This window comes from Macaca fascicularis, chromosome 5 (genome assembly GCF_037993035.2).
Source record: "Macaca fascicularis isolate 582-1 chromosome 5, T2T-MFA8v1.1".
Taxonomy (NCBI): domain Eukaryota; kingdom Metazoa; phylum Chordata; class Mammalia; order Primates; family Cercopithecidae; genus Macaca; species Macaca fascicularis.
Genome location: NC_088379.1, coordinates 111,778,722 through 111,796,512, shown reverse-complemented (window position 1 = coordinate 111,796,512; position 17,791 = coordinate 111,778,722). Strand labels below are relative to the sequence as shown.

The window sequence follows — 17,791 nt, the reverse complement described above, 5'->3', positions numbered from 1 at the left end:
TGCTGGTTTAAGGGCACCTGTACAAAGTGGCTGGAGACCCTGGTTGAGAGGTCCTGCCCAGTGAGGAGGAACAGGATCAGAACCTGCTTAAAAAAGCAGTCTGCAGTCTGGCCACATTTTGGTAGAGCATCTATGCTGTGCTGTGGGATTCCTTCTGCCCTGAGTCAGCTCAGACTCTCCAAAGCCTGAAGGCTGGAATGGCTAAGGTGTCTGGACAGCAAAGATAGCAACCCACCCCTCTCCCTGGGAACTCCTTCTTAGGGAGGTACAGTGCCACTGCTGGTAGCTGGCTGGATCCCAAGCCAATAGGTCTTATCTTGTGAGATGCCGTGGAAGTGGGGCCTGCAGGTTGTTACTACTCAGCCTTCTGGATTCGGCCTCTTTCCTACAGGTATGTACAGGAGTCTAACCTTCTACTTTGCCGAAGCTGCAGCTACTTTTGCCAGAAAACCCAGTAATAATCTAAGGCTTGAGGGTCTCCACCCATGCCTGAGCAGTTGCTCTGCCAAGACTTCATGTAGATCTGTCCGTCAGACTGAAGACTGAAGGCCCTGGTGGAGTGGGTTCACAAGGAGATCTCCTGACCTGAGGGTTGCAAAGACCTGTGAGAGAAGTGTGTTTTCCTGTGGCCGCTCATTCACTCACCACTTCCCTTGGGTGGGGGAGTATCCCCTGGTTCCATGTTGTTCCCAGGTGGGTCATTGTCCTTACGTTTCTTCATTCTCTGTGGGTCAAGTTGTTTCCTTGACTAGTCCCACTGCAAATACCTGGATGCTTCAGCTGAAGGTGTGGTATTTACTTGCCCCCTTCTGATTTTCTCCATGAGAACCATGCACACTAGCTGCTTCTGGCCACGCACACTAGCTGCTTCTTGAATAGACTGAAGTAAATTGACTTCTAATAATAGCAGTCTTTAAGTTCTTACACTGTGCCAAGCTTGGTGCTGGTCTTATGATGTAGATACTGTTGTTATCTCTGTTTTACTGATAAACTGAAGCTTAAAGACGTTAAGCAACTTTCCCAAGGCCATATAACTAGTACTTGGCAGAGACAGTCTTGTGCTTCTGAATTTTACATTATTTGGCAGGTGCCTATCTGGTCTCTGTGTAGGACAGTAGAGCATAAACAAGATTGAAATTAATAGAAATTAATGAGTCAGCGAGACATGCATTGATGCCTCTAAACGATATATATTCATTCAGATGCTATACACATTTCTTCAAATCTTATACACAAAATAAGCTATTACCTTCAGTACCTGTGTGTGTAAGAGGCCTAATCCCGGATCCCAACTGAACAAATCTACCTGTGGTTATCTTTATACAGATGTAGCCACAGAATCAAGGAAAATTGAAGTATTTCAAATTTTAGAAAGCAATATTGCAACACTTTGAGGGAGGAAACATGATAGAAAGATCCTTTCCTACTATATTGACATAATTTATAATATTTAATTCATTCAAAACCGTTTTAATAAAAATTTCCCTAAAACTACTAATATGCTGATGTTTTTTAAAGCCTATTGAAATTTTAATTATATTTTAAAAATAATTATCTTTGTACAGTAACTCTTAATTCTTACCAAGGTAAATCTTCACAATTAAAGTCTAGGATTTATGTGACTTTAACAATCTGTTTAAAAAGTAATTACATATTTAATACTAGGATATTTTTGAAATAATTTTATTTCTCCCTTGCCACAAAATGTGACCCTGCACAATATGGAAAAAAAAGAAACTTTCTGTAATACCTTTTCCTTCCCCAGAGGAAGTAAATTATTTTTGAAATGTTGTTCACATTACTTATAATGTCCCTGTATCATGTTTATCTTCTGTTTTGCTTTTATACATCATTTAAATGTATACACAGTTCTTACCTCTTTATATAGGTGAAATTTTTTTTCCCTAAATTGTGCTTCCAGGAGATTTAATGTCTAAGAATATATTTCATCTCATCCTTTTTTTAACCTATGTAAAATGATTTAAGTGATAGCTTATGAAAGGTAGGGAGGCGATCTTATCCACAGGCAAAATAAGCTGTCTACCAATAAATTTAAGGGACGGCCTCACCACTACCACCACGCCCCCTTCAGAACCGTCACTTGATGCCTGAAACGCTACTGTAGGGCTTCAGTCATTTAGCTTGTGTTATGAATAGTCTCCGTTAAAATACAGAAAGCCTGCGGGTGACAAAATTTTAACCTATGTTCAGTTTTTGTGATTGTAGGAGAGAAGCAGCACATTAAGGTGCCAACAATCTTAGGGAACTACCTAAACCCCAATGTGGGCCAAGGGAATGGAGGATACAGAAAAAGAAAGCTGAAGGACATGAAGACAGACTTTACCCACCTAACAATAAAAACATAATCCCAAAACTTCAGTATAAGAAAAAAACCCTAATGTGGTCTAAACTCTTTAATACTAAATTCAAAGGCTCAGAGAGGCAAAACAGCAGTTTTTGTTGAAATCACATTTTTTTGTTTGCTTTTAGAAGATAGAAACATGAAATGTTAATCTAGTTAAAAATCAAGCCAGATATATTTGTTCTTCAATGTATTTTGAGAATTTCAAAGCAAACAAAAATTGCATTTTATAAGGAGGCAATAGAAAATGTTTCTCATGTAGTGACATGAATTTCAGATGTTAATAGTTTCCATGGTCATATACAAGCAATCTCTTGTTTTCTTTAATAGTTATAAATATTTAGGGTTTCAGTTTTCTTGGAGTTCATATTAAGAGAGGTCTTAGTCATGTAATTGTGGATCCAACTTATGTTATCTGTAAACAGCAATACTTTAAAGGAATGTTACTCATTTGCTTGAAATCAAGGCTGAGTTTTTGCTCAAGGCTGAGCTTTACTTGTAAAACTCTTACCTTTTGATTTTTTTGAAAAATGTTAGCATCTAAAACTATACCAAAGACAACCTCAGGCTTAAATTTGTGTTTTGAAAAACAGATGAACTTAATTGTATTCATTATTTCATTATGGCACATCCATCCTTAGTGAACACTAGTATTACTCTTGTCTCTTTGTCCTTAAGAATTAATTTATAAAAACTTCTTCAAAGCAATTTAAAGATACTCATGATCAGAGCAGGCTAGATACTGATGAGAAGGTTTAGTAAGATTTTTTTCATCTCATTTGGACTTAGGTTCAATCTATCTAAATTAAAATTTCCATCCAATTGTATTCCCATATTTTAATGGGCTTTGTATAACGTGGGAGTATATGATAGCAACTGCTGAGGAATGTCGTCATGTCTGGATTGTTAGTTATGAAAGGTATATTAGCTGTTAAAGAGTTTCTATTTGCTGTGTGAACCAGCCATGACCCCAGTTCCTAGAGTGCCATACAGTCTCATTCAATTAGCCAGCCAGTCCTGTTTAAGGACCTGCTTTGCCAGTCAATGGGAAAATAGAGTTTAATTACAGCACCCCTGCCCACCAGAAGCTCACAGTCTTATAACTAAAATAGATATGTGAAATAGATAATTGCAGTAGAATATGAAATGGTCTATGTCTGAAGCATACCCAAATTCCTGGAAATATAGGATGGGCACCTAAACCAAGTAATGTCTGACATGAGTCTTAAAAAACAAGTAGAAGTTAGTAACCCAGCAAAGAAGAGAAAGAAGGCATTGAAAAACTACATTGTTTGAGGCCCAGAGAAGGTGAGAAGGACACTTTTAGGAAGTTACAAGAACTGTGGATGAATATGTCTGGAATATATGAGAATTAGTAATGAGACTAGAGTAGGTAAAAGTAGCTTCATTGAAAATGTCTCATAACATGCTAAGAAATTTGGGTTTCATTCCAAAGGCAGTGAGAAACTTAAAAAATTCTAAACCAGATATATTTGGTTTATGCCATGCTCAGATTTTTATTTCAGAAAAATTACTTTAATGCATTGTAAAGGATGGATGAGGGTAGAGATAATCTTGCACGCAAAATTAGGATTGAATTATCCAGAAATTTGATGTGTATAATCATTCTTTCGTATCCTGTCATAAAGAGTGAGGTCCCTAGCTTTTCCCTAAATAGACCAGTTTTAGTGGGCCTATGCTGAAGAAAATCCAGAGAAATTACTTTTGTTGCTGTTTCTTTCCCTTTTCTCAAAGTGTGTGCTGACAAAGGGAAATTCTATATCGTTGACACTTGGAAGCATTGTTAGATACTGGTGCCACTGGTTAGGGTGCCACAGAAGGCACCTTAGCATATTTGCTGCTGATACTAGTTACTCCAGGTTTGGCAAAATTCTGAAATTCATTTACTCACCAAATATGTAAGTGATGTTCCAAGCATTCTATTAATCATTGCAAGAGATTCAAAGATGAGCCCGGCGCGGTGGCTCACGCCTGTAATCTCAGCACTTTGGGAGGCCGAGGCAGGCGGATCACGAGGTCAGGAGATCGAGACAATCCTGACTAACATGGTGAAACCTCGTCTCTACTAAAAATACAAAACATTAGCCAGGCATCGTGGCGGGCGCCTGTAGTCCCAGCTACTCAGGAGCCTGAGGCAGGATAATGGTGTGAACCCAGGAGGCCGAGCTTACAGTGAGCTGAGATCGTGCCACTACACTCTGACCTGAGTGACAGAATGAGACACTGTCTCAGGAAAAAAAAAAAAAAAGATTCAAAGATGAAATAAATATAATACTCATCGTTTCTATCAGTTGTTTAGATAGAAGTCATTTTCATTAGAATATTTTATATAAAATCAAATTGCTGTTATGAGAGATGTACAGATACTGTGGGAAGGGAAAATTTCATGGATGAAACATTTGAAGAATGGATGTTTGTGCAAAAATAAGGAGAAAAAGGTATTTAGAAAGAGAAAACTACAGGAGATAGAAAACATATTGGTAACATGCATGATTTAGTTTGGTTAGAATTAAAGTAGTTAGGTTCTGTTCATGAGGACTGAACTGAGGAATACGGGCTTTGTCCTATAGGCTGTCATGGAAAGTTTCTCAGAAAGGATATGATAATCAGAACGCTTTGCTTTTAAATTTTTTCTCTGTCAACATTGTAAATCAAGTGTATTTCCAAGAGAAAAGACAAAAGTTGGAGAAAACAGTTACTACAGTAGTTTAAGCTCAAGACAAATCAATATCTGAAATAGGCAAGGGGTAATGGGAATAAAAATGTGAGTACAGGATTTATAAGAGCAGCAGCATATTGGATGTTGCTATTAATAAGATGTTGGAAATGAGATTTTTGACTGTTTGATTTGGGGGAAGGTGATGCCATTCAAAGTATCAATAGATTTAGCAAAGAAAATAATAATATCTAAACATCATTTTTGTATCAGTTAATGCTATTTAGTTATGTTATCTATGAGAGAACTATGGGTTTAATTTCATATTTCTTTTTGGCTGTTGATATACTAAAGGTAAAACCTTCAGTTTGGGCTGAAAAGTCTATAACACTAATTATAATTAGTTAACCCAGCAGACAAACAGCCAAAAAGAAAAGGTAGGTAGATGTTCTTGAGTGGTTTGGTGAAATACTGGTGTGGGTTGTCTTTAGAGATATGACATCACTAAGTGTGGCATCCAACAAAAATGCTGTGCTCTTTTAGGATTTAAAAAAACATGAGCTGGTTTCTGTGTTGAATTTTAAGCAATATTTTAAAGGAATTTTCAAATCTTTTTGTAAATTAAAGAGTCTTTTTGAATATTCTTGGTTAAATACCATGTAATTTACTTATATACTGTACCTATATACTTAGACCTGATTTTTTTCTGTTTGATTGAAGTACAGCATATCTACTTACAGCATTGTTTTGTAGACTGAATTATGAATACAGGAAAGTTTTCGTATCTTAGAAACCTAGAAGATAATATACATCATCCCTACCTGTTAATGATATTCTGATAATCCAAGTTATTTATCAGAAGCTTACAGTAATTTTTTTAATCTGTCTGTGCTTTGGGCTATCAAATTCTGTTTAATGCAAAATTTTGATTTTGTTCTAAGTATACATTCAAATGCTTTTGGTAATATCTGCCAAATGGAATGTTGATCTGAATGGTTTATTTGCAGGGAGGGGTACAATTTATTCCAAGACGGGGTAAGATATATAATGTAAGGTCACCATATGCCAAAGAAAATTCATATGTTTACTGGAATGTATCCTGTAGTGCATTCATAGTAGTAAACAACCATATTCAAACATGTGGTGAAGTGACTGCTACAATAACTGGATGCTTTTATGCTTTCATAACTATTATTATTCCAGTCTAGAGATTTCATTGTAATTACTGCTGACTTTTGTAATGATGGTTTTTATCTTTTAACTCTTTCAAGTATGTCATCAAAAATTCTCATTTCCTATGAACCCTGAAAGTTAAAAATTAGTATTTATGGATACTATTGCCACTTTTGCCAAAACCTAACCAAAAATTGTAATGTCATTGTTGGGATTACAATATCATGATATATATGTGATTGGGGCTAATTGCCCCATAAATACTTTGGGTACTATTTCCTTAATAGTAGTATTTCCTCTGAACTGGGTTCTTTGAAGCTGTAGCTTTTTAAATTCTTCGTTTATAAAATAGCATAGTGTCTGACTATTGAATATTATACTCATTATAGAACCTCTTTAAGTGTGGTTATTTTTTACCCCATATCTGTGTTTATATAATGAGAAATGCCTTTTTAAAATGTAAAACATTAGTGTAGAGGGTTAAGATTTTTATCTATATTAGACAGAAAGCAATAAAGTGACAGTCATACTTCTAAAATATGTAGTGTTGCGTGTTCATCTCTAACCCTACCTTTGTGTGAAGGTCCTGTGTATACTTGTTTTCCACTGTAATATAGTGAAATAAAACCAAAGTTCTTAGAGCCTGGAAAAATGTGCTTATCTCAACATATTCTCCATCATTTCTCTTTACTTGCCAGATTTTACTCATGACTGATGACAGTCAACTATGGTTATTCAGTCACCGTATGTCAAAAATTTTCTTCTATTTCCCTCTTTATTTATTCTTCCTAATACAAAATATACAGAAATCTGTTCCTGGCTCAGTTTCCAAATACCTCATATTTTATTCTGATTATGAAGGACTCAACAAGTGAAAAAAGTATCCATCTGCCTAGATTTACAATATAATCTGACCACCTCTCAAATGTCTAGAAGTTGCCTAAAGCAGTTCTATTTCATCTAATGCTGTATGTGTCACATGAGAAATTGTATTGTAGGCAATGTAGGTAATTTCCAAGGAAAAAAGAAAAGATTTCTAAATGACCAAAGTTGTCTTCATTGTCTGACTTATTTAAACAACAGGCTATTCATTGTAAATACACTTATTTATAACTAGGCCAATCTCATTCTCCTCTGTTGTTTGCCAATAATGCATTCACCTCTGCTGTTTGCCAGTAATGATAGAAAATTTAGAGGTTTAACCACCATGTCTAAAGACATTCATGCTTACCCAGTCATTTTTGTGCTAGAAGTTTCATGATAAGAGTGTTCTTGGATGAGTGTTCTTAGATATTATCCAAGACTTTTTGGTTGAAGTAGATTAAGAATAAGGAAAGCGTGGTTTAAAACTCTGTTTCTTTTATGCCTTATTTTCCAAACTGTAGCCTAAAAAAGGTTTGGAATCATTTTGTATTTTGAAAAACTTTCTCTTTCAAAAAAGACTCTGTTGCCGTCATATTTTGTGAAGCATTTTAATATTTAATCTAGATTTTAACAAATCACAAGGATAATATGATAATAACTTTATGACATACTTCTAGTAACTGAAAGGAGTTTAGATTAAAATCTTTAAAGGCACATAATAAATAGGTGATATTGAACCTACAAAATCACCTTAATACTTATCTATGATTATAGATATAGTTACTAGATATGGTTATTTAGATATAGATAGGTACTTTTTTAACCAAATACAGTAGTCACTAAATTTATCTATTAAACAGTTCTTCTTTTAGAGTCAGAGTCTTCTAATTTTCTAATAAGTGGCTGAACAAATTTTATGGAAGAGGCCCTTAAAGGTGACTTTGCATGTAACGCTTAACACAGTCTGAGCATTATCTTTTATGTCTTTTATTTCCGGTTTTCAAAGGAGAGAATCTCATTGGCTCGGCCTGCATCATATATCCATCATCACCCTCCCCTCCACCATCCGGTCAGTCGTGGTTATAGGGATCATCTGATACCAATATGACAGCCTAGACTCACCCTTTCCTCAGGGTCAATGGCTGGTGCTCTTCCAAACAAGAAAACAGCAGGTGGGCAGGCAACCCAAACATGTCTGCTACAGCATTTGACCAGGATAGATTTGTATTGCTTTTGCTACTTTAAACACACTAAAAAAGAGAAGATGTTCATGGTTGGTAAAGGTTGTTTGATAAATATGGAAACACTCTCTGGCAACTGATTCAGGCCTGGACAGATGTGGATATAGGTGCTGAGAATACATGAGTTGTTAGGTTCTTAGTTTGTGTTATAAAAAATTTTCATTTTAAAAAGTAGATCTTTACTGAAAATAAAGTACTTTCAGTTTTTTTTTAAAAAAAAGTACCATCAGAGTAATTATATTCTGAGAGAAAAGTCATGACTCTTCAGGAAAACTACAGTTGGGAATATTGAATAATTAGAAATGTTTGAAAAACTAATGCTGATGAATTTCAAAGGTAATCTATGCATGATCATAAATTCTCTTCCCATTCTAGAAAATGTCAACTAAACAATGTCCACTGGAATGTTAATGTTGATTCTCTCTCCTTTCATTTTTCAGAACTTATTTATGGTTCTTTCTCTCACTATTAATGTCATATTCTTTTCTTTAAAAGAAATGATGAAGCAGCAGCTGACTAGAAAATTTAAATTGTAAGATATGTAGTCCATCTCCACTATCTCCACTCATTATAGAACCTCTTTAAATATGGTTATTGTTTACCCCATATCTGTGTTTATGTAATGAGAAATGCTTTTGATGTAAAATCCTTTTACATCTTTGGCTAGTCATCTTCCTTTCTCTCTTCTACTTCATTTTCAAATTTAATTTTTTTTTTCTCTTGGAGGTGCCTTACTTCATTTAGATAAATACACATATGAGCTGGAAGATGTTTAGTACTCTCTTCTGGGAGTCACCTAGCTCTGTGAGTTTCCCTCAGACACTCATGATTGCACACAAATAAATGGTTTCCTTAAACTTTCCTTCTCAGCTTTATTCGTGGTCACATTTCAGGAAGCATCAACATTCCATTCAGTGCTGCCTTCACTGCAGAAGGGGAGCTTACCCAGGGCCTTTACACTGCTATGCTCCAGAACTTCAAAGGGAAGGTCATTGTCATCGTGGGGCATGTGGCAAAGCACACAGCTGAGGTAATTATATTCAGAAATGTCATATGTACATATGATGAGTGATTTACCTGCCTTCGATGTGAAGGTTATCTAAAAGTATATTTCTTCAGGAGTTGGTCACAAATAATATGAGTTTTGAAGATTTGTCTGTGTTATTATGGAAGAGTTTGTCTGTAATTGAAGCATTTTTCCCTCAGTGTTCAGCATCAGGATCAACAGTAACCTTAAAAAATCAAAATGATAACCTAAGGCTGTTTTTTTCTGACTGCTTTCTGAAATTGCAAAGTAGCTTGAATTCCATCCATTGGAGAAAAACAGTAGTGTTCAAGTGTAGGCTCTGAGAGCTGGTCATGATGAGATTCGTTAGATTTAGAAATTGTGTTTACTATAGAGTCAAAGCTTCTTGATGATAGAGAATTCAGGAAGAATGTCAACTGTCAGACATGAGAAATATATGAAACAATAAAATGGCTTCCTTCTTCCATGACTATGTTCTAAGCAAATTGAAAAATAAAACAAAGAGTAGCATATGAAGGCCAAAAATATATTTATTTTTTAATAAAAGACAAATTGAAGACTGTAGCTTAGTATGAGAGCCAAATGGGCTTACTTAAAAACAAGCAGGCAGAGAAGGTATCTAAATATAGGCAGTGTTGAACAAGTACAGGATCTTTCTCTAAAGGGGAAGAATCTGCTCCTAGAAAAATAGAGGTAACTTGCTCCCTGCAGACAGCTTTTTTCTAAAAGGAAGATAAATAGGACTGAACCTTCCTAAATTTACCAGTCAAATAAATCCTTCAACCTCCTAGGGCAGAGAGAATAGAGGGACAAAAAGAAAGGCCAGGAATATGCTTAGGAAAATTCTGTCATCAGGGAAATCAGGAGTGGAGACAAAATATTTTCCTTGATTGTACATATTCCTGTGAACACTACTGAAATGTGGTCACTGAAAATTTCAGATTAGAACTTTAAAACTTTATTTTTTTTTAACTCTTAGAAATCAGAGAAATAACCTAAAATCTCTTTTATTATAAAAACTAATAACCACACTTTGTTGAACACTTGGAAAATATAGAGACCAAAAAAGGAAATAAAAAGTATGCATGATTTTACCACCTGGGAGGCAAAAAACACTTCTTGAATTTTTTTTACTGGAAAATTATAATTCCTCCATTCAACTCAATTCTAAAATTAGCTAAAGATAACCCTCCTATCCCCACCTGCACACACCCAGTACTGATACAAACTCAGAAAAAAAGGAAACATGAAAATACTTTGCTCTTTTATTCCTAGAGCAAGTGTGTATGAAGTCCATGAAAACGACATATAAAGGTTACATTTAGAGAACTATGCCATATGATTTCATAGTAAGGAACTAGGTTATTGATTTTTCCAAATTTAATGCCTTCACTATAATTTTTAAGTCCTTTAAGTTTTTGCTTTTCATAGAGCAAAATCAAGAGGAATAGAAATTTCCCATATACCCACTACCCCACACATTCACAACCTTTCCCGTTATCAACCTCCCCCATCAGAGTGGTACATTTGTTACAATTGATGAACCTTCATTGACACATCATTGTCATCCAAAGTCCACAGTTTACATCAGGTCTCACTCTTGGTGTTGTATATTATTTTTAATTCGTAATAAATTTTTATTAACTTTTATTTTAGGTTCAGGGGTACATGTGCAGGTATGTTATATAGGTAAACTCATATCACAGGTGTTTGTTGTACAGCTTATTTTATCACCAAGGTACTAAGCCTAGTACCCAATAGTTATTTTTTCTGCTTCTCTTCCTCCTCCCACCCTCCACTCTCAAATAGGGCCCAGTGTCTGTTTTACCATCTTTGTTAGAAATTTAAAACTTTAAAAGTCAGATTAGAACTTTAAGACTTCTTATCATAAACCATTTTAAGCATCCAACAATCCATGTCTCAGAAGTACAGGACTGATGGCAGCATTAACTTTTTTTTTTTTTTTTTCTTTTCTGAGATGGAGTCTCGCCCTGTCACCCAGGCTGGAGTGCAGTGACACAATCTCAGCTCACTGCAAGCTCTGCCTCCTGGGTTCATGCCATTCTCCTGCCTCAGGCTCCTGAGTAGCTGGGACTAGAGGTGCCCGCCACCACACCTGGCTAATTTTTTGTATTAGTAGAGACGAGATTTCACCGTGTTAGCCAGGATGGTCTCAATCTCCTGACCTCATGATCTGCCCGCCTCGGCCTCCCGAAGTGCTGGGATTATAGGCGTGAGCCTCCACACCCGGCCAGCATTAACTTTTAACACTAAATGTTCACTAAATGAAAGTCATTCTTAATGATGAAACTTAACTAACCATACTAAAGTTAGTTCATACTAAAGAAGTATGCAAGTGGATATTACTTCTAAGTTATAAATAACTCACCTATCTTTTATATAGATTATATATAAAAGTTATATATAATAGTTATATATAACTATTTCTACCATCCAACAACAGAGAACAATCCAAATACACCTATTTCAGAGAAAGTCAGACTAGTAACTCATATGATTTGGCTATTTGTCCCCTCCAAATCTCAAGTTGAAATATTATCTCCAATGTTGGAGGCTGGCCTGGTGGGAGGTGTTTGGATCATGGGGGCAGATCCCTCATGAATGGCTTGATGTCCTCTCCATGGTAATAAGTGAGTTCTCACTGTGTTAGTTCACATGAGAGCTGGTTGTTTAAAAGGCTGGCTCTTCCTCCTTTCTCTTGTTCCTGCTCATGCCATGTGACATGCTGACTCCCTGTTACCTTCCACCATGATTATAAGGTTTGTGAGACTTCATCAGAGATAGATGTCAGCACCATGCTTTCTGTAAAACCTGTAAAACTGAGAGCCAATTAACCATCTTTTTTTAATATATTATCCAGTCTCAGGTATTTCTTTATAGCAACACAAGAATAAACTAACACAGATAATTGGTACCAGGAATGGGGTGTTGCTATTAAATACCTGAAAATGTGGCAACAGCTTTGGAACCGGGTAATGAGCAGAGGTTGAAAGAGTTTGGAAGGCTCAGAAGAAGACAGGAAAATGAGAAAAAGTTTGAAACTTCTTAGAGACTGATTAAATGGTTATATCCAAAATGCTCATAGAGATATGGACAATGAAGTCCAGGCTGATTAAGTCTTAGGTGGAAATCAGGGAGTTATCGGGAACTGGAGTAAAGATTACCCATGTTAAACCCTGGCAAAGAACTTGACAGCAGTGTGTTTATGTCATAGGGATCTGAGAAGTTTGAACTTAATTATGGTGACAAGATACCTGGCAGGAAAAAAAAAAAAGTCTAAGCAGCAAAGCATTCAAGAAGTGGTATGGCTGCCTCTAACACCCTAAATTATATATGGAAGCAAATAAAAGACTTAAAGTTATATTTAAAAGGACAGCAGAGCATAAAAATTTAGAAAACTTGTAGCCCAGCCCTATGGTAGAAAAAATCCAAGCAGGCTACTGAGCAATCATTTGCTAGAGAGATTAGCATGACTAAAAAGGAGCCAAGACAATGGGTAAAAGGCCTTGAAGGCATTTCAGAGTTCTTGGGGACAGCCCTTCTCATCACAGGCCCAGAGGCCTAGGGAAGAAGAATGATTTCGGGGGTCAGGCCCAGGACCTCACTTCCCTGCACAGCCTCAGGACAGTGCTCCCTGCATCCGACCACTCAGGCTCCAGCCACAGCTCAACTGGGCCAAGGTAAAACTCAGGCTGCCACCCTGGAGGGAGCAAGCCATAATCCTTGGCAGCTTTCATGTGATGTTCAGCCTGCAGATGCACAGAATGCAAATGTGAAGGAAGCTTGGCAACTCCCAACTGGATTCCAGAGCATATATGGGGAAGTCTGGATACCCAGGAAGAAGCCTACTACAGGAGCAGAGCCCCCACAGAGAAACTATACTAGGGCAGTGCCAATGGGAAATGTAGAGTGGGAGCCCCTGCAGAGTCCCCACCAGGGAACCGTCTAGGGGAGCTTCGGGAAGTGGGATGCCACCCTCCAGACCTGAGACTGGTAGAGCCATTGGCAGCTTGCAGCCACAGTGTGAAAAAGCCATAGGTACTCAACTCCAACCTGTGAGAGCAGCCACAGGGGTTGCATCTTGGAAAGCCACAGGGACAAACCTGTCCAAGGCCTTCATAGCCTACATCTCACACCATTGTGCCCAGGATGTAGGACATGATATCAAAGGAGATTGTTTTGGAGCTTTAAGATTTAATGACTGTCCTGCTGAGTTTCAGACTTGTATGGGCATATTGCCTCTCTTTTGGCCAATTTCTCCCTTTTCAAGTGATAATGTATACCCAATATCTGTAGCACCATTGTATATTGGGAGTAAATAACTTGTTTTTGATCTCACAGGCTCATAGGATCAATGGATTCATCTCCAGATGATGCTTGAGACTTGACAATTGGGACTTGATACTTGAGTTAATGCTGAAGCAAGTTAAGACTTTGGTTGACTATTGCAAAGACATGGTTGTATTCTGATGTGTGAGGAGGACATGAATTTAGGGGGATCAGAGGCAGAATGATGTGGTTTGGATGTTTGTCCCCTCCAAATCTCATTTCAAATGTAATCCCTAATGTTCAATGTGGGGCCTGGTAGGAGGTGTTTGGATCATGGGGGAAGATCCCTCATGAATGGTTTGGTGCCCTCCCAATGGTAATAAGTGAGTTCTTGCTCTGCTAATTCATATGAGAGTTGTTATGAGAGTTGATGGTTTAAAGGAGCCTGACTCCTCCTCTCTCTCTTGTTCCCACTCTTGCCATGTGACATGTTAGCTCCCTATTGCCTTCTGTAAGGACTGTAAGCTTCCTGAGGCCTCACCAGAAGACGTTGGCACCACACTTCCTGTAAAGCCTACAGAATCATGAGCCAATTAAACCTCTTTTTCAGAACATGCAGGTTTCTTACATAGGTATATGTGTGCCATGGTGGTTTACTGGACCTACTGACCTGTCCTCTAAGATCCCTTCCCTTACCCACCACCACCCAACAGGCCATGGGGTATGTTGTTCCCCTCTCAGTGTCTATGTGTTCTCAGTGTTCGACTCGCATTTGTGAGTGAGAACATGCAGTGTTTGGTTTTCTGCTCTTCTGTTAGTCTGCTGAGGATGATGGCTTCCAGCTTCATCCATGTCCCTGCAAAGGACATGATGTCATTCTTTTTTATGGCTTCATAGTATTCCATGTTTTTCTTTATCCAGTTTTATTCCAGATTTTCTTTATCCAGTCTATCATTGATGGGCATTTGGGTTGGTTCCATGTCTTTGCTAGTGTAAATAGTACTGCAATAAGTATACATGAGTATGTGTCTTTATAATAGAATGATTTATATTCCTTGGGTATACACCCAGTAGTGGGATTGCTGGATCCAAATGGTTTTTCTGGTTCTAGATCCTTGAGGAATCACCATAATGTCTTCTATAATGGTTGAACTAATTTACATTCCCACCAACAGTGTGAAAGTATTCCTGTTTCTCCACACCTTCACCAGCATCTATAGTTTCCTGACTTTTTAATAGTCACCATTTTGACTGGCATGAAATTGTATCTCATTGTGGTTTTGATTTGCATTTCTCTGATGATCAGTGATGTTGAGCTTTTTTTCATGTTTGTTGGCTGTGTAAATGTCTTCTTTTGAGGAGGATCTGTTCATATCCTTTGCCTATTTTTTGATGGGATTGTTTGTTTTTTTTCTTGTAAATATGTTCCTTGTAAATTCTGGATATTAGACCTTTGTCAGATGGGTAGATTGCAAGAATTTTCTCCCATTCTATAGTTGCCTGTTCACTCTGATGATAGTTTATTTTGCTGTGCAGGAGCTCTTCAGTTTAATTAGATCCCATTTCTCAATTTTAGCTTTTGTTACAATTGCTTTTGGAATTTTTGTCATGAAGTCTTTGCCCATGCCTATGTGTGAATGGTATTGCCTAGGTTTTCTTCTAGGGTTTTTATGGTTTGGGGTTTTACCTTTAACTCTTTAATCCATCTTTAGTTAATTTTTGTATAAGATGTAAAGTAGGGCTCCAGTCCAGTTCCAGTTTTCTGCATATGGCTAGCCAGTTTTCCCAGCACCATTTACTGAATAGGAGATCCTTTCCCCACTGCTCATTTTTGTCAGGTTTCTTGAAGATCAGATGGTTGTAGACATGTGGTGTTATTTCTGAAATCTCTGTTCTGTTCCATTGGTGTATATGTTGGTCCTGCTCTGTTGGTCTATATGTACAAGTACCATGCTGTTTTGTTCACTGTAGCCATGTAGTATAGTTTGAAGTCATGTAGCATGATGCCTCCAACTTTGTTCTTGTTTGCTAGGATTCTCTTGTCTATATGGGATCTTCTTTGATTTCACTTGAAATTTAAAATAGTTTATTCTAATTCTGTGAGGAATGTCACTGGTAGTTTGATGGAAATGCATTGAATCTATAACTTACTTTGGGCAGTATGGCCATTTTCATGATATTGATTCTTCCTATCCATGAGGATGGAATGTTTTTTCATTTGTTTGTATCCCCTCTTATTTCCTTAAGCAGTGGTTTGTAGTTCTCCTTAAAGAGGTCTTCACATCCCTTGTTAGCTGTATTCCTAGGTATTTTATTCTCTTTGTAGTGATTTTCAATGAGAGTTCATTCATGATTTAGCTTTCTGCCTGCGCATTGTTGGTGTAAAGGAATGCTTGTGATTTTTGCACATTGATTTCGTATCCTGAGACTTTCCTGAAGTTGCTTATCAGTTCAAGAAGTTTTGGGGCTGAGATGATGTGCTTTTATAAATATATAAATCATGTTGTCTGCAAAGAGAGACAACTTGACTTCCTCTCCTTCTATTTGAATACCTTTTATTTCTTTCTCTTTCCTGATTGCCCTGGCCAGAATTTCCAATACTGTGTTGAATAGGAGTGGTGAGAGAGGGCATCTTTGTCTTGTACCAGTTTTCAAAGGGAATGCTTCCAGCTTTTGCCCATTCAATATGAAATTGGCTGTGGGTTTGTCATAAATAGCTCTTATTATTTTGAGATATGTTCCATCAATACCGAGTTTTTTGAGAGTTTTTAACATGAATGGATGTTGAATTTTATCAAAGGTCTTTTCTGCATCTATCGATACAATCATGTGATTTTTGTCTTTGGTTCTGTTTATGTGATGGATTACATTTACTGATTTGCATTTGTTGAACCAGCCTTGCATCCCAGGGATGAAGCTGACTTGATCATGGTGAATAAGTTTTTTGATGTGCCGCTGGATTCAGTTTGCCAGTGTTTTACTTAGGATTTTCTCATCGATGTTCATCAGGGATATTGACATGACATTTTCTTTGTTTGTTATGTCTCTTCCTGGTTTTGGTATCAGGATGATGCTGGCTTCATAAAATGAGTTAGGGAGGAGTCCTTCCTTTTCAATTGTCTGGAATAGTTTCAGAGGGAATGGTACCAGCTCCTCTTTGTATTTCTGGTAGAATTCAGCTGTGAATCTGTCTGGTCCTGGGCTTTTTTTGGTTGGTAGGCTAGTACTGCCTTCATTTCAGAGCTTGTTATTGGTATATTCAGGGATTCAGCTTTTTCCTGGTTTAGTCTTGGTAGGGTGTATGCATCCCGGAATTTATCCATTTCTTGTAGATTTTCTAGTTTATTTGCATAGAGATGTTTATAGTATTCTCTGATGGTAGTTTGTATTTCCATGGCATCAGTGGTTATATCCTCTTTAACATTTTTATTATGTCTATTTGATTCTTGTCTGTCTTCATTAGTCTAGTTAGCAGTCTATTTTGTTAATTTTTTCAAAAAAAAAAAAACTCCTGGATTGATTTTTTTTTTTTTTTTGGAGGGTTTTTCATGTCTCTATCTCCTTCAATTCTTCTTTTAGTTATTTCTTGTCTTCTGTTAGCTTTTGGATAAGTTTGCTCTTTTTCTTCTTTTGCTCTTTTAATTGTGATGTTAGAGTGTCAATTTTGTTTTGTTTTGTTTTGTTTTGTTTTTTGTTTTCTTTTTTGTTTGTTTTTTGAGACGGAGTCTCGCTCTGTCACCCAGGCTGGAGTGCAGTGGCGCGATCTCGGCTCACTGCAAGCTCCGCCTCCTGGGTTTACGCCATTCTCCTGCCTCAGCCTCCTGAGTAGCTGGGACTACAGGCGCCCACCACCGCGCCCGGCTAATTTTTTGTATTTTTAGTAGAGACGGGGTTTCACCGTGGTCTCGATCTCCTGACCTTGTGATCCACCCGCCTCGGCCTCCCAAAGTGCTGGGATTACAGGCATGAGCCCGTCAATTTGAGATCTTTTTAGATTTCTGATGTGGACATTTAGGGCTATAAACTTCCCTTTTAACAGTTCTTTAGCTGTGTCTCAGAGATTCTGGTGCATTGTCTCTTTGTTCTCATTAGTTTCAAAGAACTTGATTTCTGCCTCTATTTTGTTATTTATCCAGGAGTCATTAAGAAGCAGGTTG

General features: G+C 37.2%; 1 protein-coding gene across 6 annotated transcripts in view; it reads left to right on the top strand.

The window, feature by feature from the left end:
- The window catches only part of TBCK (TBC1 domain containing kinase), a 241,420-nt gene that overhangs the window by 192,019 nt on the left and 31,610 nt on the right, over positions 1–17,791 (top strand). For all 6 annotated transcript variants that reach the window (XR_012434998.1, XR_012434997.1, XM_074040263.1 and 3 more), the window contains one exon: positions 9,188–9,347. Coding sequence is in view for 4 of the 6 variants with exons in the window: in XM_074040263.1 (XP_073896364.1) it covers positions 9,188–9,347 (160 nt within the window). In the remaining 2 variants the exon portion in view is untranslated. The remainder of the gene's footprint in view (positions 1–9,187; positions 9,348–17,791) is intronic.